This window comes from Pleurodeles waltl, chromosome 1_2 (assembly GCF_031143425.1).
Source record: "Pleurodeles waltl isolate 20211129_DDA chromosome 1_2, aPleWal1.hap1.20221129, whole genome shotgun sequence".
Classification (NCBI taxonomy): Eukaryota; Metazoa; Chordata; class Amphibia; order Caudata; family Salamandridae; genus Pleurodeles; species Pleurodeles waltl.
In genome coordinates this window covers 1,127,301,405-1,127,322,990 of record NC_090437.1, presented here as the reverse complement: position 1 = coordinate 1,127,322,990, position 21,586 = coordinate 1,127,301,405, and the positions used below count along the sequence as shown (strand labels likewise).

General features: G+C 47.6%; 1 protein-coding gene across 1 annotated transcript in view; it reads left to right on the top strand.

Moving 5' to 3' along the window:
- The first annotated feature begins 208 nt into the window (after nt 1–208).
- CC2D2A (coiled-coil and C2 domain containing 2A) overlaps nt 209–21,586 on the top strand; it is a 353,444-nt gene continuing 332,066 nt past the window's right edge. Inside the window, exon 1 of the mRNA XM_069202617.1 lies at nt 209–328. Within this exon, the coding sequence (XP_069058718.1) occupies nt 290–328 (39 nt within the window). The 5' untranslated portion in view covers nt 209–289. The remainder of the gene's footprint in view (nt 329–21,586) is intronic.

The following is a 21,586-nucleotide window of genomic DNA, read 5'->3' as shown; positions in this document are numbered from 1 at the left end:
ATAACTGCTACATTTCCCTCTTTGCTGATCAATAAACACCCCTCTCGGGATGGGGCAGCTCGGTTCCGTATTCGGTTCTGTGGCGGTCCTGAAGGCCCCTGGCCTGGCTGCCAGGAAGGAGCAGCCGGGTGGGTCATGCGCAGTACACCCCGAGCTTCCAAGCTTCCCGGGTCCCCGAGCACGTCCCTCCTTCCCGCCTCCCTTCCCTCCAGTAGCTGCGCCGGATGCTGCAGACGGCCGCTCGCCAATCACCGACTCCGTTGTTGTTGTCATACCTGCGGAGGCAGCTATGACTACCAAGGAGGGGAGACGGAGGATGGTCATGGAGGTGAGAGCAGTGTGTGAGGTGCTGGAACTGTGTGCGTGCACTCTAGGCGCTGCGACGGAGATGAGTGTTCTGGAAACGTGTGCACGCTTGAACTGTGAGGGGGGACTTGTGCAGGATGCATTCTGTAGCTTGTGTCTGATAGCTGCAGCGATGTCTGCATCAGCTGTCTCTGCTGTGACGTGTATACACATGAAGCTGAGTTTGTGTGACACTCTTTGCTGGTGCCTCGCGTGTCTTTGTAAGAATGTGTTTAGCTCGTTTCCCTTCATGCAGAAATGTAAATTGTAGCAACAGAAGACTGCCTGTTGCACTGCACACCTGGAGAAGCCCAGTAACAGTCTTGCCTGTGTGAACGCACATACGGTAGGCAGTGCGTGTCTGGGTGGATTATGGCAGGCCGGTGACCTCGCACTTGTTTTATCCGACGGAGTGTCCTTCAGCAACGGCTGTTATCTAAAGAGGCATATGTACATGCCATTTTATCTACAACTTTGTTACTATTTTGGAGAAAGTTTTCGTTATGAAGTAACATGTCATTTGTTGTTAGTATAATCAGAAGATACATTCAAACTATTACAAAACGTTACGTAGATACTAAAACAAGGTGGTTTAAGATTCTGTTGCCATTTACCTTAGTGAGTGTTTCCCTGGCAGATGTCTCTACCCGGGACGCTACTTTCGTAGCCTGGTGTTTATTTTTCAAATCTGTGTTTTCAGGTGCTCTAGCCACTGTGACCCTCCACACTTGAAACAGGTGCAGCACCGTGTCAGGGAGTCACAGCGCATGATACCTGCTCATTCCAAAGCTTTCTGAAAAGTGTGGTCCTTCCCTGCTGACTCTTTTCTACAGGGACTGGACGGCAGCACTTGCACGAGGGAAGCTTGCTATGCACCTGCCGTGCTGCACCTCTTCTGTAAGGAGGCGGAGCTTGCGCCGTTGGAGGGTGTGTGTGTGTGTGTGTGTGTGTGTGTGTGTGTATGTATGTATGTATACACACAGGTACGTACAGTCCATTGGATGGATATCCCGCCGTATTACAAGTCCAATATGTCCTTTGGCACTTATAATACGGGTGACAGATTGTCAAGTGTGTGCTGGATGTAGGAAGCTGGCCTGGCTTATAGTGGGTACCTTGTGGTACTTACACCTTTTGCCAGGTCCAGTTATCCCTTATTAGTAGAACAGAGGTGTTTCTAGCAGCTCAGGCTGTTAGAGGTAGCTATGGCAAAGCAGCTTAGGCTGAACTAGGAGACATGCAAAGCTCCCACTATACCACTGGTGTCATATAGCACAATATCACCAGAAAACACAATACTCAGAGTTACTAAAAATAAAGGTACTTTATTTTAGTGACAATATGCCAAAAGTATCTCAGAGGATACCCTCACTTAGGAGGTAAGTAATATACAAAAACTATATGTACACAAACCCAATACAGGTAAGTAACAGTAAGAAAAGTAGTGCACACAATGTAGAATCACAATAGGATGCAATAGGTAGACATAGGCCTAGGGACAACACAAACCATATACTCCAAAAGTGGAATGCGAACCATGAATGGACCCCAGGCCTACAGGAGGTTGTAGAGGGTCGCTGGGACTGTGAGAAAACAGTAAGGGTGTCCAAAATACCCCACCCCAAGACCCTGAAAAGTAGGAGTAAAGTTACCCTACTACCCCAGAAAGACACAATAGTCGTGATGGGGATTCTGCAAGAACCACAAGCACCAGCAAAACACTGAAGACGGATTCCTGGACCTGTAAAGGAAGGGGACCAAGTCCAAGAGTCACGAAAGAGACCGGGGGGGGGCAGGAGCCCACTAAACCCCGGATGAAGGTGCAAAAGGGCTGCCTCTGGGTGGAAGAAGCCAAAGATTCTGCAACAACAAAAAGGGATAGGAACTTCTCCTTTGGATGGAAGATGTCCCACAGTGTGCTGGAGGCTGCAGAAGTGTTTCCAGGCAGAAATACCGCAAATAAGCCTTGCTAGCCGCAAGAGTCGTGGTTGAGGATTTTGGGTGCTGCTGGGGACCAGGAAGGACCAGGATGTCGCCCCTTGGAGGAGGAGACAGAGGGGGTACTCAGCAACTCACAGAGCCCCCACAGAAGCAGGCAGCATCCGCAGAAGTACCGGAACAGGCACTTAGAAGATCTGAGGACAGCGGTCGACTCAGAGTCACAAAGGAGGGTCCCACGACGTCGAAGTCCAACTCAGCGAGTTGGGCAATGCAGTACAGAGTGCTGGGGATCCAGGCTAGGCTGTGCACAAAGGAAGTCCTGAAAAAGTGCACAGAAGCCGGAGCAGCTGCAAATCAGGCAGTACACATGTTTGCTGTCTGGCGTGGGGAGGCAAGGACTTACCTCCACCAAATTTGGACAGAAGGGCCACTGGACTGTGGGAGACACTTCGACCCAGCTCCTGTGTTCCAGGGACCATGCTCATCAGGATGAGAGGGGACCCAGAGGACCGGTGATGCAGAAGTTTGGTGCCTGCGTTAGCAGGGGGAAGATTCTGTCGACCCACGTGAGATTTATTCTTGGCTTCCAGTGCAGGGTGAAGGCAGATAGCCATCAGAGCATGTACCACAAGGAAACAGTCGAGAAAGCCGTCAGGATGAGGCGCTACAATGTTGCTGGTAGTCATCTTGCTACTTTGTTGCGGTTTTGCAGGCATCCTGGAGCAGTCAGCAGTCGATCCTTGGCAGAAGTCAAAGAGGGAAGTGCAGAGAAACTCTGGTGAACTCTTGCATTCGTTATCTGAGGAATAGCCCAGAGGAAAGACCCTAAATAGCCTAAAAAGGAGGTTTGGCTACTAAGAAAGGAGGCTTGGCTACTGAAAGAGGTAAGCACCTATCAGGAGGGGTCTCTGACATCACCTGCTGGCACTGGCCACTCAGAGCTGTCCATTGTGCCCCAACACCTCTGAATCCAAGATGGCAGAGGTCTGGGACACACTGGAGGAGCTCTGGGCACCTGCCCTGGGAGGTGCAGGTCAGGGGGGTGGTCCCTCCCTTTCCTTTGTCCAGTTTCGCACCAGAGCAGGGCTGGGGGATCCCTGAACCGGTGTAGACTGGCTTATGCAGAGATGGGCACCATCTGTGCCCATCAAAGCATTTCCAGAGGCTGGGGGAGGCTACTCCTCCCAAGCCCTTCACACCTATTTCCAAAGGGAGCGGGTGTAACACCCTCTCTTAGAGGAAATCCTTTGTTCAGCCTTCCTGGGCCCAGGCTGCCCAGGCCCCAGGGGGGCAGAAACCTGTCTGAGGGGTTGGCAGCAGCAGCTGCAGTGGAGACCACGGAAAGGCAGTTCGGCAGGACCCGGGTTCTGTGCTAGAGACCCGGGGATGCATGGAATTGTCACCCCAAAACCAGAATGGTATTGGGGTGACAATTCCATGATCCTATCAATCAATCAATCAATCATGGTATTTATAAAGCGCGCTATGTACCCGTCAGGGTTTCGAGGCGCTGAGGGGGGGGGGGGGGGCGCTGCTGGATTAGCGGTCGAAGAGCCAGGTCTTGAGGAGCCTTCTGAATGTGAGGAGGTCCTGGGTCTGGCGAAGAGATGTGGGGAGAGAGTTCCAGGTCTTGGCGGCGAGGAAGGAGAAGGATCTGCCGCCGGATGTCTTGCGCTGGATTCGGGGTACGATGGCGAGGGCGAGGTTGGCGGATCGGAGTTGACGTGTTGGCGTGTAGAAGTTGAGTCTGGTGTTGAGGTAGGAGGGTCCGGTGTTGTGAAGTGCCTTGTGAGCGTGGGTCAGGAGTTTGAAGGTTATCCTCTTGTCTACCGGGAGCCAGTGGAGTTCCTTTAGGTGAGGGGAGATGTGACTTCGGCGAGGTATGTTGAGGATCAGTTGGGCGGAGGCATTTTGGATACGTTGGAGGCGTTTGATGTCTTTGGTTGGTATGCCTGTGTAGAGTGCGTTGCCGTAGTCAAGTCTGCTGCTGACGAGGGCCTGGGTCACCGTCTTTCTGGTTTCTGTTGGAATCCACTTGAAGATTCTGCGGAGCATTCGAAGGTTGTTGAAACAGGAGGAGGAGACGGCGCTGACCTGTTTGGACATGGTGAGGGCGGAGTCCAGGATGAAGCCGAGGTTTCTTGCGTGGCTGGCAGGGGTGGGTGGGAGTCCGAGGACGGAGGGCCACCATGAGTCGTTCCAGGCCGAGGGAGTGCGTCCGAGGATGAGGACTTCCGTCTTGTCGGAGTTGAGTTTCAGGCGGCTGTTGTTCATCCAATCGGCGATGGATTTTAGTCCCTCGTGGAGGTTTGTTTTGGCGGTGAGCGGGTCTTTGGTCAGGGAGAGGACGAGCTGGGTATCGTCGGCGTAGGAGATGATGCTGAGGTGGTGTTGGCGGGCCAGTTGAGCGAGGGGGGCCATGTAGACGTTGAACAACGTGGGACTGAGGGAGGATCCTTGGGGGACGCCGCAGATGAGGTTGGTGGCTTTGGAGCGGAAAGGGGAGAGACGGACTCTCTGCGTTCTGTCGGAGAGGAAGGATGAGATCCATTGGAGGGCTTTATCTTGGATGCCGGCTTCTTGGAGGCGGGTCAGTAGGGTGCGGTGGCAGACGGTGTCAAAAGCGGCTGATAGGTCGAGGAGGATGAGGGCTGAGGTTTCGCCGTTGTCCATTTGATGTCTGATGTCATCTGTGGCGGCGAGGAGGGCAGTCTCAGTGCTGTGGTTTCGTCTGAATCCGGATTGTGAGGGGTCCAGGATGGAATTGTCTTCGAGGAAGTGGGTGAGCTGAGTGTTGACGATCTTCTCGATGACTTTCGCTGGAAAAGGGAGGAGAGAGATCGGACGGAAGTTTTTGAGGCCGTTGGGGTCAGCCTTGGGTTTTTTGAGGAGGGGTTGGATTTCTGCGTGTTTCCAGCTGTCCGGGAAGGTGGCAGAAGTGAGGGATAGGTTGATGATCTTGCGGAGTTCGGGGGTGATGGTGGCGTTGGCTGAGTTGAAAATATGGTGGGGGCAGGGGTCCGTGGGGGAGCCTGAGTGGATGGTGTTCATGGTTGCTATGGTTTCTGCCTCGTCCACGTGGGTCCAGGCGGTGAGGCGGCAGTCGCGGGAGGAGACGTCAGGGGTGAGGTCTGGCGGTGGACCGGTGATGAAGCTGTCGTGGATGGTGGTGATTTTCTGGTGGAAGAAGGTGGAGAGATCGTCGCAGAGTTTCTGGGAGTGCGGGATGTCGTTGGAGTTGGCTTTCGGATTGGAGAGTTCCTTCACGATGCCTAAGAGTTCTTTGCAGTCGTGGGCGTTGTTGTTGATGCGTTCGGTGAAGTGGGCGCGCTTGGCGGTGCGGATCCGTTGGTGGTGTTCGCGGTTGGCGTTTTTGAGGGCGGCGAGGTTGTCGGGTGTGCGTTCTTGGATCCATTTCTTTTTGAGCTTCTGGCAGTTGCTTTTGGAGGTGGTGAGATCGTCTGTGAACCAGGCTGGTTTTTTCTTTCCTTGGATGGTGGTGGGTTTCTTGAGAGGGGCAAGGGTGTTGGCGCAGTCGAGGATCCATTGATGGAGGTTGATGGCGGCTGTGCTCGGGTCGATTGCGTCGGGTGGAGGGTTGTTGCTGAGGGTGCTGGTCAGTTGTTCTTGGGTGACTTTGCCCCAGCGGCGGTGGGGAGGTAGCTGGATGCGGTGTTGCTCTGTGGTTTTCTTATAGGTGAAATGGACACAGTGATGGTCAGTCCAGTGGAGTTCGGAGGTGTGGTTGAAGGAAATGTGGTTGCTAGAGGTGAAGAGGGGGTCAAGGGTGTGACCGGCGATGTGGGTAGGTGTGTTGACTAGCTGTCGGAGACCGAGGTTGAGGAGGTTGGAGGTCAGTGACGCGGTGTTGACGTCGTTGGCATTTTCCAGATGGTAGTTCAGATCTCCCAGGAGGATGTAATCCGGGGAAGCGAGGGCGTGGGTGCTTGCAAGGTCGGCGATGGTGTCGTTGAAGGGGGCTCTTGGTCCTGGTGGGCGGTAAATGAGGGTTCCTCTGAGGGTCGTGTTGGGGTCCGTGTGGATCTGGAAGTGGAGGTGTTCTGCTGTCCTGAGGGTGTCGTCAGAGTGGGTGTGGATTTTGAGGGTAGCTTTGTGAGCGATGGCTATTCCGCCGCCGATTCCGTTGGTTCGATCTCTTCTGGTGATTTTGTAGCCGTCCGGTATGGCGATGGCGATGTCCGGAGACGAGGAGTCGTTCCACCAGGTTTCGGTCAGGAAAGCCACGTCAGGAGCAGTGGTGTCGAGCAAATCCCAGAGCTCGATGGCGTGTTTTCGTGCGGAGCGGGTGTTGATGAGGATGCAGTTCAGGTGGTTGGGGTTGGATGTTTTCGTAGTTGGAATGGTCGTTCTGGTGCAGGAGAAGTTGCAGGTACGGCAGGAAAAAGGTCCTTTCGTGTGCTTCGGGGATGCCCGGTAGCATTCAGTGGAGGGGCCGGGGTTGAAGGCGCGGAGTTCGTTGATCGAGTAGCGGATGGGGGGGGCGCGAGGGCCAGGGAGTGTGGCGCTGGGCGCGGTCCAGGCGCGGACGGGCGCAGACGGGCGCAGACGGGCTTGCCTCTGGCGCGCCAGCGGCGCGGACGCGCAGCGCCCGCCATTAAGAAGGGAGGGGGGAGGGAGGAGCAGCTGGGAGGCGGGAGGCGGGAGGGAGCGGCAAATGGGGGCGCGAGGGGGGCGGGGCCGCAGGGAGGCAGCGGCAGGGAACGAGGAGCGCACAAGGGGCAGAAACACTGAAAAACGAGCAAAATACGAGCAGATACAATAAGAAAAATCACACAAACAGAAAAACAGTATGGCACAATTTACGATCGGGGAGACGGCAATCAGGGGGGCACAAAGGGGGCAGAAGCGCCGGCGGCGAGGCGCTGAAAAAGCGAGAAAACTGAAAAAACACTTACGGGACGGCGGAAGCGGCACACGGGTCAAGCGAAGCTAGTCAGAGCCCACTAGACCCCAGGGATGAGGCGCAGGAGGATGCCTGCGGGTGGAGGAGGGCCTCGAACACGCAAACAGCAGCGTGGTCAGGGGACAGAGGCAGGAGGCAGCAGGTTGGTGCTGCGGTCGTGGGGGGCGAGCTCAGGACCTGAAACAGGTCAGAGGTCGCTCACTCGCGACGCGCAGCGCCCGCCATTAAGAAGGGAGGGGGGAGGGAGGAGCAGCTGGGAGGCGGGAGGCGGGAGGGAGCGGCAAATGGGGGCGCGAGGGGGGCGGGGCCGCAGGGAGGCAGCGGCAGGGAACGAGGAGCGCACAAGGGGCAGAAACACTGAAAAACGAGCAAAATACGAGCAGATACAATAAGAAAAATCACACAAACAGAAAAACAGTATGGCACAATTTACGATCGGGGAGACGGCAATCAGGGGGGCACAAAGGGGGCAGAAGCGCCGGCGGCGAGGCGCTGAAAAAGCGAGAAAACTGAAAAAACACTTACGGGACGGCGGAAGCGGCACACGGGTCAAGCGAAGCTAGTCAGAGCCCACTAGACCCCAGGGATGAGGCGCAGGAGGATGCCTGCGGGTGGAGGAGGGCCTCGAACACGCAAACAGCAGCGTGGTCAGGGGACAGAGGCAGGAGGCAGCAGGTTGGTGCTGCGGTCGTGGGGGGCGAGCTCAGGACCTGAAACAGGTCAGAGGTCGCTCCTATGATCCTAGACATGTTACATGGCCATGTTCGGAGTTACCATTGTGACGCTACATATAGGTAGTGACCTATATGTAGTGCACGCGTGTAATGGTGTCCCCGCACTCACAAAGTCTGGGGAATTTGCCCTGAACAATGTGGGGGAACCTTGGCTAGTGCCAGGGTGCCCACACACTAACTAACTTGGCACCTAACCTTCACCAAGTGAGGGTTAGACATATAGATGACTTATAAGTTATGTGCAGTGAAAACGGCTGTGAAATAACGTGGACGTTATTTCACTCAGGCTGCAGTGGCAGTCCTGTGTAAGAATTGTCTGAGCTCCCTATGGGTGGCAAAATAAATGCTGCAGCCCATAGGGATCTCCTGGAACCCCAATACCCTGGGTACCTAGGTACCATATACAAGGGAATTATAAGGGTGTTCCAGTGTGCCAATGAGAATTGGTAAAATTAGTCCCTAGCCTGCAGTGACAATTTTAAAGCAAAGAGAGAGCATAAACACTGAGGTTCTGGTTAGCAGAGCTGTAGTGATACAGTTAGGCACCACACAGGGAACACATATAGACCACAAACTTATGAGCACTGGGGTCCTGGATAGCAGGATCCCAGTGACACATATCAAACATACTGACAACATAGGGTTTTCACTATGAGCACTGGGCCCTGGCTAGCAGGATCCCAGTGAGACAGTGAAAACACCCTGACGTATACTCACAAACAGGCCAAAAGTGGGGGTAACAAGGCTAGAAAGAGGCTACCTTCCTACAATGGAGTGACCCTTCCGGCAAACTCTAAATCAGGGCCTTAGTTTGCAACACGAAAGTCCCACAGCCTAGGAGACCTAGACTTTATTAACATGTTCTATGTCACCTTCGCCTGCTCCAATCTCTTTCATCTCTCAATGTTAGACCCCAGTGAGAATAAAGCCTTAAACCTGTGCATTTATTTTTTATTTATTTTTTAAGCGTCAAATCATGGTGATGGAAAGAGAAGTAGCAACCATTTTTTTTATTCTTATAGTAGGGACAGGGGCGTAGTTTGGTCTGTAAGTTTTGGTGGGGGGTGAGCTTCAGATTTCCCAACAATCCTGCTGGCCCATAATGTTGAAATACATTGTACGACAAGCTAGCCCACAAGAGGGGCGTAGGTGTACTAAGTGAGAGAAAGCAAATTATTTTGTGAAATAATCAACACTTGAAGTATTCCCAAACAGATAGAGGTAGAGTGTGTGTGAATTTTTGTTTGTGTGTGTAAAATTCCTTGTGAAATCGGACATGACTCCTCACCATACCCGAGTAAAAGCCCCTGTGCACAGCTATTTTTCACAAGACACATTTGTTAGGGGGGTGGGATCCCACACTTCCCCCTCCAGTAAACCAGTAAAACATTTGTAACTCACGCACACACATTTTATTATAGGTCTGACTTGAACAGACGGAGGACACACATGCACACATGCAGACTTTAGGAGATTGTGCAACCAGTGAGCATTATCCCTCTTGGATGCTTCTAGGTGTTAGATGTGGTTAACAGGTGAAGATTCATCGTCCTATGTCAGTGAATGATTGTATGGTAACTCTATCAATGTTTTGGTGTTTTTTCTAGGAGTTTTGTGTTCTTGTGTATTCGGGCTGGTCTGCGAAAGCATGCACCAGTTCTTTGCCTCCTCTCACTCCCTCTTAAGTGTACTACTACCAGTGTTGTAACGTGTCATTTTATTATGAGACAACTGTGTGATGTGCCTTCTGCTTTTTGCCCTTTACTTATCCTTTGTATTAAGGAAGATTACACTGCTGCTGTTCATGTTGTACTTTGTTGTGTTGTGAAACTCAGTACAATAAAATTCGTAACTGCCAATGCAATTTTTAATTCATGATGGGAATGAATTAGTAAATACTCAGAAAATAAGTGAGCAGAGTGTGGTTTTGTGTGTGAAACAAACACTTTTGGAACTGGAATAGACAGCTGTGTAAAAATTTTTTAAATAAAACCTTACTGAGTAGTGGCTCCATAGCATGTATAACACCTTTGCGTTCTAACATTTTAGGTTGTTCTCTTTCGAACCAAAAATGCATATGTCAATAAAAGTCCAACACCAACTGCTTAATGTTGCATGAATTAAGATAACTTCAGCAGGACACAGTGTTTTAAGTGGGATAAGGGCGTCTAAAAAGCAGGGATCCTTCACATGAGGCATGGTACATGTGAGAAGGATATGGGCTAATACATGTGAACTAATAGAATTCTGTGCTTGCTAAATTTATAGACCTCCTTTCATAGTTGAACGGATTGGGACTCTTAATTTCCCATGCCAAGTAAATACCGTCACCATGGGGGAGGTATTTCCTGTCTGTGATAACTACCTCTTGTTCCTTCTTTTCTGTCAGAAGATGCGACATAACCAGTGGTTAATTTGAGGGCAGCGGGTCCAGGTACGACCCTCTGGGGCTTATTTGTAATCATCAAACTTTGACCCAGAACAAGAAAAATAAAAGGAGCAAATGCGGTGAGGAGGATACAGAGAAATAGGGAAAAACAGTGTTAAAGGAGAAAGCAGGGATGGAAAGGAACCTACAGCAGTGTGATAACAAGGAAGGAACAGTGGTGAACGAAAGAGGCATGAGCTGAAGCAGAGACTGGACAGTCTTGGTATTTGGCAAGCTAACATTCAGCAATGTCTCCTAAGGACTTAAAAAAAATAACACACTGCTTCTATTCTGTAAGACAGGGAACCTCGATTTACTGTCGCCCAGTTCTACATTCTGGATAGTTTTCACTGTGTTCCCTAACATTTGTACTTGTTCTGTGAGGGAGAGACACTTTCACAAAACCTGGCTGCTGATGTTGTCATTGAAACTGTTTTTGACTGAAGGAAGCATATTCTGTTATTACTTGTACTGTTCCTGTTCTGTGTGTGTTAGATAAGCACACGTCTCCATTTGCGAATGCCGTGTGGCATATACCTGTTGCCTGTGTTATGGAAGCTTGCACTGCTGCTGCCCATGTTGTCCTAATGTTGTGTATTAGCAGTAGCGGCTGGTATCTAAGAGAAGTGGTGGGGCAGTGCGCCGGTGGGGCGAGGCAAAAAACTATAAACAAGCATTTGCAATGCAAAGGGTCTTGCGTTTGCTCATGTTAGAGCTGATCGCGTTGTAAACTCCTAACCCGACTTTTCATCTATCGGCAAAAGTGCTTTTATGTACGTAAAAATGTGAAATTAACTGTGTAAGCGCTCGACTTCTGCCAAGCGAAATATTGCTAGGAAAATAGAGAAAAAGTAGTCCACGATCCGACAGAAAACAGCGAGCCTCGCATGTTTTCTGTATTTGGTCGCTGCGCTCGAGGAGTGCTAACCACCGGAAAAGGCATGACGTGTGCATGCCTTCCACTAATGAAAGCAAGCAGATTTTACTAGACAAGCCCACGAACCAATCAAACACACTGACGTGACGTCGACAGGGCTCCGAGCCCTTTTCTAATAACTAAAGCGCCTCGCTGCGATACGCATGCGCGAGCGCATGCATCGCAGGCTCGACCCTAAAAAATAAAAGCACTTACCTGCTGCTTGCCACCTTTGTGCTCCTCTGTTGCCAGTGCAGAGGCTTCCAGGTTCCCCTATGCCAATCCACACGCCTCCCTCATGTTGGTTAATATTATTACCCAGCATGAGAGAAATGCAGGGATTGGTGTGAGCGGGCTGGTTTTGTGCTCCCACGGGGACCGGGAGCCTGGGCCTGCTGCTCTCTACCGGCAACGCATCTGGGTAGGAGGGAACTCAGTGCACATGTTGCTTTGGCCGTCCTAAGACACCGGCCAAACCAAAATGCTCACTTGCAGTAGTGCCCACCAATCCTCCTTTAGTGTTGTCATTGTCATGGCCCGCCCCTAACACTTATCTCCTGAAGAAAAAATAAAATGATACTAAGATAGCTTTATTATCATTTAGTTTTTCATGTTTGCATGCTGGCAGGGGGGCAACGCTCCTCCGCTATAACACCGTTGTGTTTTAGTGACATTTGGTATACATTTTTGACTGCACAATGCTTGTGTTAATACACGGTGCAAAGGAAATAGTGAACTTTCACAAAATGTGTAAGAAGTTTACTACTGATTTTTGTTCGTGAAACCACCAGTCGGTTTCAAAATGGATTAGGCCACTTTGTGAAATTTTAAAACATGGCTGCAAAGTGGTTTCCTGTAATGTGTAATGTGCTTTATGTTGTGTGTTTAAACAAGGGAAAAGTTATTTTCAATAGCCAAAAATTAAAATTAAAATTGTCAAAAACAAACATGAATTTTAACTTATATACAATGGCTAATAAACCGACATAAGCTTGTAGACCCCCAGTAGTACTAAACGTTTATTATTTTTTTGTATTTAAATGGATATCTCTAGTACTCGATTCTTATATCCTCCTTTGGTACTTAGGAGAGCGACACAGTAACTTTTTAAACATTTTATTCCCGTTTTTGTCCTTCTGTGGTATGCACTGTAACTTGGTGGGAGTCTTCCTCAGGTGTATAATCATTATTATGGCACGCTTAGACACCAGGCTTGACTCTTGTGGGGATCTTCATCAGGAAGGGCTCCTGTGGATTGTGAAACAAATCGGATGTATCCCGGATGAAGGAATTATGATGTGTAGTGGAGAACAATGGAGGTACATACCTGCAGGTCTGGGATGCTTAAAAGCGAACATATATTAGCTAGAAAAGAAGCACTATCTGTTAAAACTATTTATTAGTTTTACACAGCATATGCAATTAACTAAGTCACTGCTTCCTCGACCAGCTGGCATTGTCAAGAGGTAGGAAAGTGCTATAGAAATGCAACAATACAATGGCAATAACATGCCTTTTTAGTTGGCTTTGTAGTATAAGGAAGGCAAATTCAACTTCACAAACAGAAGTGCTGCTCACACTGGTGTGAAGCAAACCAGCATTTAATTCACCCCAATACAAATGTAGGAATTCAATGACGGGCCCATACTGTTGTCTCAGTTTCTTCTAGTCTGTTAATGAATTGACCTGGGGAAATCTTACCTAGCAATGAGTGTGAGACTAACCTTGCTTCAACGCCTTAAGACACTTTATGGCCAGTCTTGGCTTTCCATTTGACAAACTGTTATGCTCCTGAAATGTTTTCAAAAACTCAATGCTTTATAATAGCCTTATTGGACCCTCAGCCGCCACATTGATAGCTACCAGCTAGCTTATCTTCCTCCAAAGGCACAAGATAGCTAAGAGTGATAACAGGAGAATCTCCCTGTGCCAAGTGTCTTGCACAGATGACCCGTAGGCCATGGATAGAACTAGAGATGAGCTGTCTTTTATTTAACATTGGGTCACTAGACGTTTAGTAGATACAAATATTTTCTTGTTCAGTTCATTGTCACCGAATTCGGGGAAGAGACCCATTGCTTGATGAATCAGATCTTTCCTTTGTGAATTTTATATCCGGCCGGCATTAATCATCCATTGTGCCAAGACTTTTGTCAGTTAATCATATATCTATGATGCCAAAGATTTGTACTCGACATTAGAGTCTAGAGTTTTCTACATTTAAGGTGTTTATGACAATTTGACAGACGTTAAACAGAATTTACTGTAAAATGGAAGAAAACCAAAGTGTCCTTGAATGAACTATGATTGGTTCCAAAGTAATATATCTCACTTGAATTCAGGTTTGTTGCATTTTGATACAGTAGTGTTTTAATTGTAATCTAGTTTATTCAAATTCATTTGATAACATCAGGCCACCACACTGTTTCGCTCATCGGGCGGTAGTACATTTTTAAAGGTTTCAGATGTCTTAATAGGCCATTCAAGATATCAATTTTTTCTAAATTGTAATGATCAGGTAATTTTTCTTTTCGTTTCCAGGATGTTATATTAGTGTGTGTGGACCTAGCAACATTAATGAGTTTTTGCTAAATATTTGCCAATCGTCGTTTCCTTAGGCCTCTATGCAGGGCTATATTTACCAAAGGTGGTTTCCGGTGCTGCCTGCTTGTAGAATTGTTTGTCAACAAGCTCCATTTCACTAAGATGTTTCTGTGAGTAATGTGTCTTATTCCCTACTTAGGTTTAGTTCACTCTCTGCTAGCTTGGTGCCCAACTCTAAAGTCAAGGTGACCTCTCTGCAGAGCTATCAGCTGCAGGTGCCTGCATGAAGAACTGCCTCTGTGCAAGTTTACTTTCAAGGCTGTATCTGAAACTGGCTGCCAGCCTGGTGCCTCTGATCAATGTTATTTTACTGCTGGAGATCCTATCCTTAGAGTGCTTTTAAATAGACAGTGAATGGGCAGTGCAAGAAATCAATCCTCCTGACAGTTCTTGTGAAGGAGAGTGGCCAAAGACATTTATATCCGCTGTAGTTTAGGTCCTGTAATATCATCACCATGCGAACCCTTCAGCGGCAGGCCAAATATTCTGGTCTCACCTTTGGGCTGAGCTTTACAGTTGCTCCCAGAGCCATCTTGTTAAGTGCAAGGATCAGCTGCACAAATACGCAGAAATATTAAGACCTAGTTGAACGTTCAAAGAAAGTCCATAAAATGGAGCATGTTTTACTTAATTTGTACAAATACTATGATGTCAAAAGCTGTAGGAAAAGTGGGGAAAAATTGTTTTACCCAGTAGAATGCATTGATTGAAAAATTTATATTTTCCCATAAGACCAAAAGTTACTAGACCCACAAGTCGAACTTGGTATCTCAAAGTACAATCTTCTGTTTTTGAATTTCCCATTAACAGTGTGCACTCCAAAGTACGGTATGTGAAGTGCTGTTGCCTTATAAGCTAGAAGTGTGCAATTATTGCACTTGGCACGGGACCTCTTAGCAGATATTTGAATGAGTGCTCGTAAGCCTTATCAACCTTTCAGAGACAGGTTGGGGAGATGGAGTCATACATACAAGGAAATACAAACTATGCTATTAGCAGTGCAAGTGAAGATGTGTTACCTATGTGAATGCATGTATTACTAATAAATGACAACTTCCACTTTCAAGCATTTCATTTCTAGGCTTTTCACCCAAGGTCTTAGCAAATTTCTTATCAGTTTAAGGTGTTTACAACAAAAGAGATCAGAGACAGATCACTGACGGCAATGCTGCCCACAGCTGGATGTTTGCAGTGTTTTGTAGAAGTAATTTTCTTGCCACTTAGAAAAGAAGTCGGTTTTCTCGACTGTGACTTAATGCTAGTTGCCAAAGCAAACATACAAAGGACATTTTCAAGGCTTATCCCTCATTTTTAGGGATTGTCGCTCATCCTTAATCTACCCACTGGTACATTCTTGCATTGACCAGTAACCCATCCACATTAAACATACATACCAACTAAATTAGCATATTGAAGATAAATTAAAGACATCAAAGGAAAAAATAGAAACATGCATCTTCTTAAAAGTGGAGAGTCAAAAGCTAGACTTGTAGGGTTTGGAATAATAGTTCCCACTGCCATGCATCCTGGTGTAGATACCACATTGGTACACATAACCCCTTTCTTAGAGTATTGGAGAGGAAGGTACTTATAAGGTGGCAGTTGAAGAAAATGCAGCTGTTTTCTGTAGGTTCACAACTCTGGTGGCCAGAGAATGCATGGAGACTCTCACCTGGAAGCCTTTACCTAAATCTAGCTCTGTCTTTGGAAGGGCCAGTCAAATTAGGTGCTGTTGGGATTTCTGTTTACTATAGAAACAATCTATCCAATGTGGCCACTACATTTATTTCATTTTATGGGTTTTTATGGCACTGTAGCATACGAGGTTAGAGAATCTATCCAATATGGCCACCACATTTATTTCATTTTATGGGTTTTTATGGCAGTGTAACAGGCGAGGTTTCCATTTAGTCTGTACCTGTCGATATTGTGGGGTTTAACTCACTTTATTCAGTTTGTACATTGCCTCTGCTCCTTTGAGCATTTTACCTGTTTTCCCTTCTTCAGTTCCTTTTGTGGTCTTGTTTGTGTTATTTTGTCATTGCTCTTATACCTGTTGGAGCATTCCATGCCTGCTTCTTTGCCTCTTGACAGAACAAGGGGAGTGAGTGTACTCCATGTTGTAAGTAACATAGTTTTTAAGATTGTTACATAGCTATGTATGCTTGCTTACCTTTGTAACCTGCTATCTTTATATTGCTTTGCTTTCACCTTTCGTCGTTGAGACTGACTCGTCCCTTGTTTTGTTTCCCTCGAGTCTTCATTACCCAGTATTGTCCTAATCAGAATGGGGCGTAATTGATAATTAGGATGCAAAGGGTCAGCAGTAGGGTCAGTCTGTCCTTTAGCATTACTTGTTATCCGACAGATGGTGTACACTAGCAGTGGAAAATAAAACAAACAAAGCAGCTGGAGGGCATTTAGCGATGGTATTGTACATAGGGTATATTTGCTTTAATTTCCCAATATGGCTGCCACATTTGAAAGCAGTGTGTTGGCCATCTTGGAATGGCAGTTGGCTAGTTCTTCTGTTAGATGCCTGCCACATCTCAAGTCTCACTAGTTTTGTCTGTCAGTGTTTTGGATGTAACCGAAGATGTCGGCAAGGTAGTTCTGATTCACTGAGTGAATTATATTGTGGGAGAAATGCGCTTACATTTTCTTTGGCTCTTGATAAGGCAGACATCATTACAGAATTCCACCTTCAGTTTGACCAAGATTCGATCTAATACACGTTATAGGATTTCGTGGATGACTGCAGCCTACAGACTTTTGGATTGACCATGTTTATTGGCTCTGTACTGGAATACGTCCATATAGTACTGTGACTAACATAGATCTGTGTCAGCAGATTAGTTTTTTGCCCTGAGATTGGGAGAAGTATTTTACATACATTTCTCTTGCCCGGTATTGTCTTGTGATATTTGTGACCCAGAGAGCGCAGACTGTGACTAAGCAAAAACCTAAATGAGACTCTGTATGTGCCTTTTTGTGCAATGTGCCCTGTACCAATTATGTCTTCAGTTGTACAGACCTGCATCTGCCCACTCCGGTTACAGTCATCTTGGTTGCTCCCAAGCACAGCCTCATGTTTAGTCTCATATGTTGAGTGATTGTAAATAGCCTTGGATGGGCCAGTTGGATCATAAACAAGAAAGTCCCCAGCAAATTGGTTTGCTGCACTCAAACCTGTAGGCTAAGGCCTACATTTTATCATATGTTAAAGCCCTCTTTAATGCAGGTGGGGAGGCCCTACTCCTTTGCCCAAAGTTTCCAAAGCAGAGGCCTTGGTGTGTCCTCGTTCTGCCATCATGCCACCATTCACTTTCTGTATTCACCTTTATGTCTCTTGTCTGATGCAACAGAGGAGATCTTCCTGGAAGCGCTAAAATGGGGGTAGTACACTAGGTCATCCAATTCTGTGACTACAGAAGGGATGATTTGCCCCAGCCTAAGCAGGAAACAGGCTGACTCACTTCCAATCCACCCTAACCCTTTTCAGCCATGCATGAGTGTCAGTGCTGACAACATATGCTGGGCTGGAGGTCAGCAGTGATCTCAGCCTGCCCGGGGTAACTGTTGGCAAAAACAGACGCGCTCTGCCTCTGATCAGCCTCGCCTGCATTTATCAAGGGGTCATAGTTCTTGATTCCTGGTTAAGGATGAAAGCTTAACTAATTTTTTAAGGGTGAGGGTCGCTCATCTGCTCTAGCAGCTCCCTGAGGATCCTGGTCCTTGCGGTTAGCCTGTCTGTTTCTGAATAGTGGTCGATTCACTCCCTGCTACTTGATATTCACCAGGATTGGTAACATTTCAGGCTGGCAACAGCAAACCTTGGTTAACATGTTTCTCACTCTATGCTCCTCAGGCTATACTCCCCAAATATAAACTACGTTTATTAGCTCCAGGCTTCACCTTGGTTGCACGTAGTCTGCTGCAGGAACATGTAAGAAGAAGTGTGCTGCAATCATAGCATTGTCAGCTATGCAGGTGCTTAACACAGCATTCTTTATTCAATAGGCCTGGAGTGAACCTTTTGTTGTAGCTGCACTGCTGTTGTACATCATACTTGGACCATTGGAATCATATTGCTATAGTTTCCCAAGTTACACATCTGGGAAAGACATATTATGTGGCATATCCTACAAAAGAACCCATTGATATAGATAAAGCATAGCCTCCTTAAGAAAATGATACTAATTTTGTAGACCTTCTTCAAAATGTCTTTCCCTTGAAGCAGAGGAACTGTGGTTTATTTTCACTCCGGATTAATTCCCTCAGTAAATTAGCTTGTGTAAAACATATGAAATGGTGCACATCTTTTAGTCCACTGATTGAAGCTATGTTTTAGAACCCACTCTTCTGGATCTCGGATTCAAACTTATTGTGTGTTCACACTATAAAGCATCTTGAGGGAGCTCTTTCTAAAAAGAAACTCCTGTGCTAGACACTATTCTAGACTATGGTCCTCATTATGAGTTTGGCAGGCGGCTCATACTGCCATCAGGCCACCTGGGTGGCCTGAACACTGCCAGCCCTATTAGGAGTTCACCGCAGGGCCGGCCTTGCGGTGAACAGGACCTTAACATTGATGCCGGCCGTCGTTAATGTGGCGGTACGGCGGGTGCAGCAATGGAACGCGTGACAGGGCTCTCCATGGGGGACCCTGCACTGCCCTTGTCAAGTGCATGGGCAGTGCAGGGGCCCCCTTGGTCCCCCAGCAACCCCTTTCTGCCAGCATTTGTATGGCGGGGCTACAACCATGCAAAGGTTGGTGGAAAAGGGACTTGTAATCTCTAGGGCAGCACTGCAAGTAGGGCTGCCCTGGTGGGTTACAACCACCGAGACCACCAGGCTGTCATCTGGCGGTGTCAGCGGTCAGGCTATAGTGGCTCCGCCACGGTCATAATGTCGCAGTCAGACGGGCACTTTGGCAGTGGTCTGACTGCTACCGTGGCCCTGGCGGTCTGGTGACCACCAGGGGCATAATAAGGGCCTATATGTTTTGTACCTTAATGTCCCACTGGGACTAAGATTAAGATGATCAGAACATAATAAGAGGCTAAAAATATTTGGATTCTTGGAAACCTGAATGCCATTTTGAGCTAACTGCTGCTTTGAGAACAACAAAATGCAAACCGAAATTCTTCATGAATTCTGAAAACAAGCATTTTGATGACAAAGAACAATTATTTCCACTATGTTTGAAATCTGTGTAATTCTGTAGGAATGGTGTATCATGCTGGAGAAAAGCCTTTGTCTCAGTAAATCAGCTAGGGATCAACACACAATCTAGTTAAAAATCTCATCTCTGTAGTGCATACATATAGCATTGAAAATATGATCAGTTACTTCCCAAAATTCTGTATGCTGCAAAATTGACTCCTAATATAGATTTTCTCACTTAGTGGTGGCTAACAATTGGATCTTTGGTGCACACGTAGACACTGATTATTCCACCAAACTCTGGGCATTGGTTGAACCCCCCACCCCTGCCCATTATGTGTATGGCAGCAGAATTCCCGCTGATCAATCCCACACCACAAAAGTTGTACTGCAAACTTGGAGGGCTTCACTTAAACAAATTGGATGGTCTAAAATCAAAATTTACCATATTCCAGCGTGGATAGGTACAAGCCTTCAAGAAGTTGCCTCCCTTTACTGCTTCTGGGCATGGGATTGCCTGTGAATGTCCTTATTGGGAGTTGTCGTGTCCTCCTTGATCATGTGGTCCTTTACTGATGGGAAAGAGAAGTTGGATTATTGAGCACCCAGTTTTACTGGTATCTTCAATTTATACATGCCATCTCACCATACGTCATCTAAGGTGAGGACATTTCAGATTTTAACTCACTAACTGTCATAATAACGATGTCTCAGCTCCCAGAAAAAGGCAAATATCATACACCTATTATTACTTAGTGTCCGTTATGCCAACTGGCATGTAGGACAGCAATTAAGGACCTCCACTTCTGTCTGTCTTTGGAAAATTTCTGTACAATGCCCAAGCTGTGGTTCGGAGCTTCATTTCTGTTTCCATAGTTTGCCTCCAAATCTTCTTTGGCTTCCCTCTCTTCTGTTTGCCTTCTGGGGACCAGTGGAGTGCTGTTCTTATGAAGAAATATTGGCCCTCATTATGACTTCAGCTGGAAGCCGCGGGTGCCAGAAGACCGCTATATTACGAATACTGAAGGATTTCTGCCATAATTTGGGCAGGAATCCACCAGCAGTCGTGCTAGCAGTTGGCAGCGCAGAGATGCTTCCACCGCCATCACAGCCACGCCAAAAGGACTCCACCTGCCATATTACAAGGCTGCAGGCATCAGAAGACCGCCATATTACGAGTATTGAAGGAATTCCGCCACAATTTGGGTGAAAATCCACCAGCATGTGTGAATGTAGGTGTGTATGCGTATGTGAATGCATGTGTGTATGGGTGTATGAATGCGTGTGTGTATGGTGATTTAATGCGTGTTTGAATGCGTGTATGATTGTTGAAGTGAGTGCGTGTTGGAATGTTTGTGTGAATGCGTGTCTGATGCGAATGAATGTATGTATGCGTGTGAGTGAAGGAGTGTATGCGTGTGAGTGAATGCATGTATGTAAGTGTTTTGAATGAGTGTATGTGGGGTGCGTGTGGATGTGCATATATGGATGGTGGGGCTGACATGGAAGGGGGAGGAGGGTGCTGACATGGAAGGAGGGGTGGGAGAGTATTGTAGTTGCAGGGGGTGTTGGGGGAGTCATCTTCCGGTGACAGGAAAGGAATTTCCTGTCACCTGCAGCATTTCTGCCAGGTTTTTCATAAAGGTGCCACTGCCGCAGAAACCCTGGCGTAAACCCGACTCATTATACCGCCAGCGGTCTTCAGTGGCCAGCTGGCCTGGAGGTGCTGTCCTCTAGCCAGGCTGTCCTACCGCCGTCGTGCTACCACCGGGGGATGTGGTGGTTTGGCAGAGGCCAAACCACCACACTCATAATGTGGCAGTCTTCCGGCGGTAAGAATGCCACCGCAGCCCTGGTGGTCTTCGGGACCTCCAGGGTCATAATGAGGGCCATTGTCTATTCTTTTGGTGTGACCTATCCATCTCCATCTTTATGTCTTATAGTACTTCATAGGTAGGTGACATTTTTCAACCATGGCTAGGTCCTCTCCATCCAGCTCGATTGGTGAACAGTTTGGGATACCGAGTGCCATGACTTCTGATTCTTTTTATTATCTTCACGCCCACTTGCTGTGTGTAAATCCTGAGGAGTGATGTCTTTTATAGCACATGTTAGTGTATGTTTTAGAGCAAGGCTAGGTCATCTGCAATAGTCAAGGTCGTCAAGCATCTAAAAAAACTTTCATAAATGGTATCCCTGATACTTTTATCTAGCTCATGAAATATTGGGGAAAATAATATTAGACCTACGGAGAGTGAGGAACGGACTTAAGCTCTGAATGCCCCTTGAGGGACGGTGATCTCTAGCAGATATCGCTTCATACAATTTAAATATCATCATAGAATATGCTTCACTTCCTAAAGGCTATGGTGTGTGCAGTGAAGCCCTGATCTCAGATGTATTCAAATCATACAGACTGGTGATTTCCCCCCACACAGCATGAGCATGTGAGAGGAGCAGACCATTTTAGGATGGAATTTCTCATACGTATCAGGCAATCCCGGGGCGCCATATCGATCTAACCACTA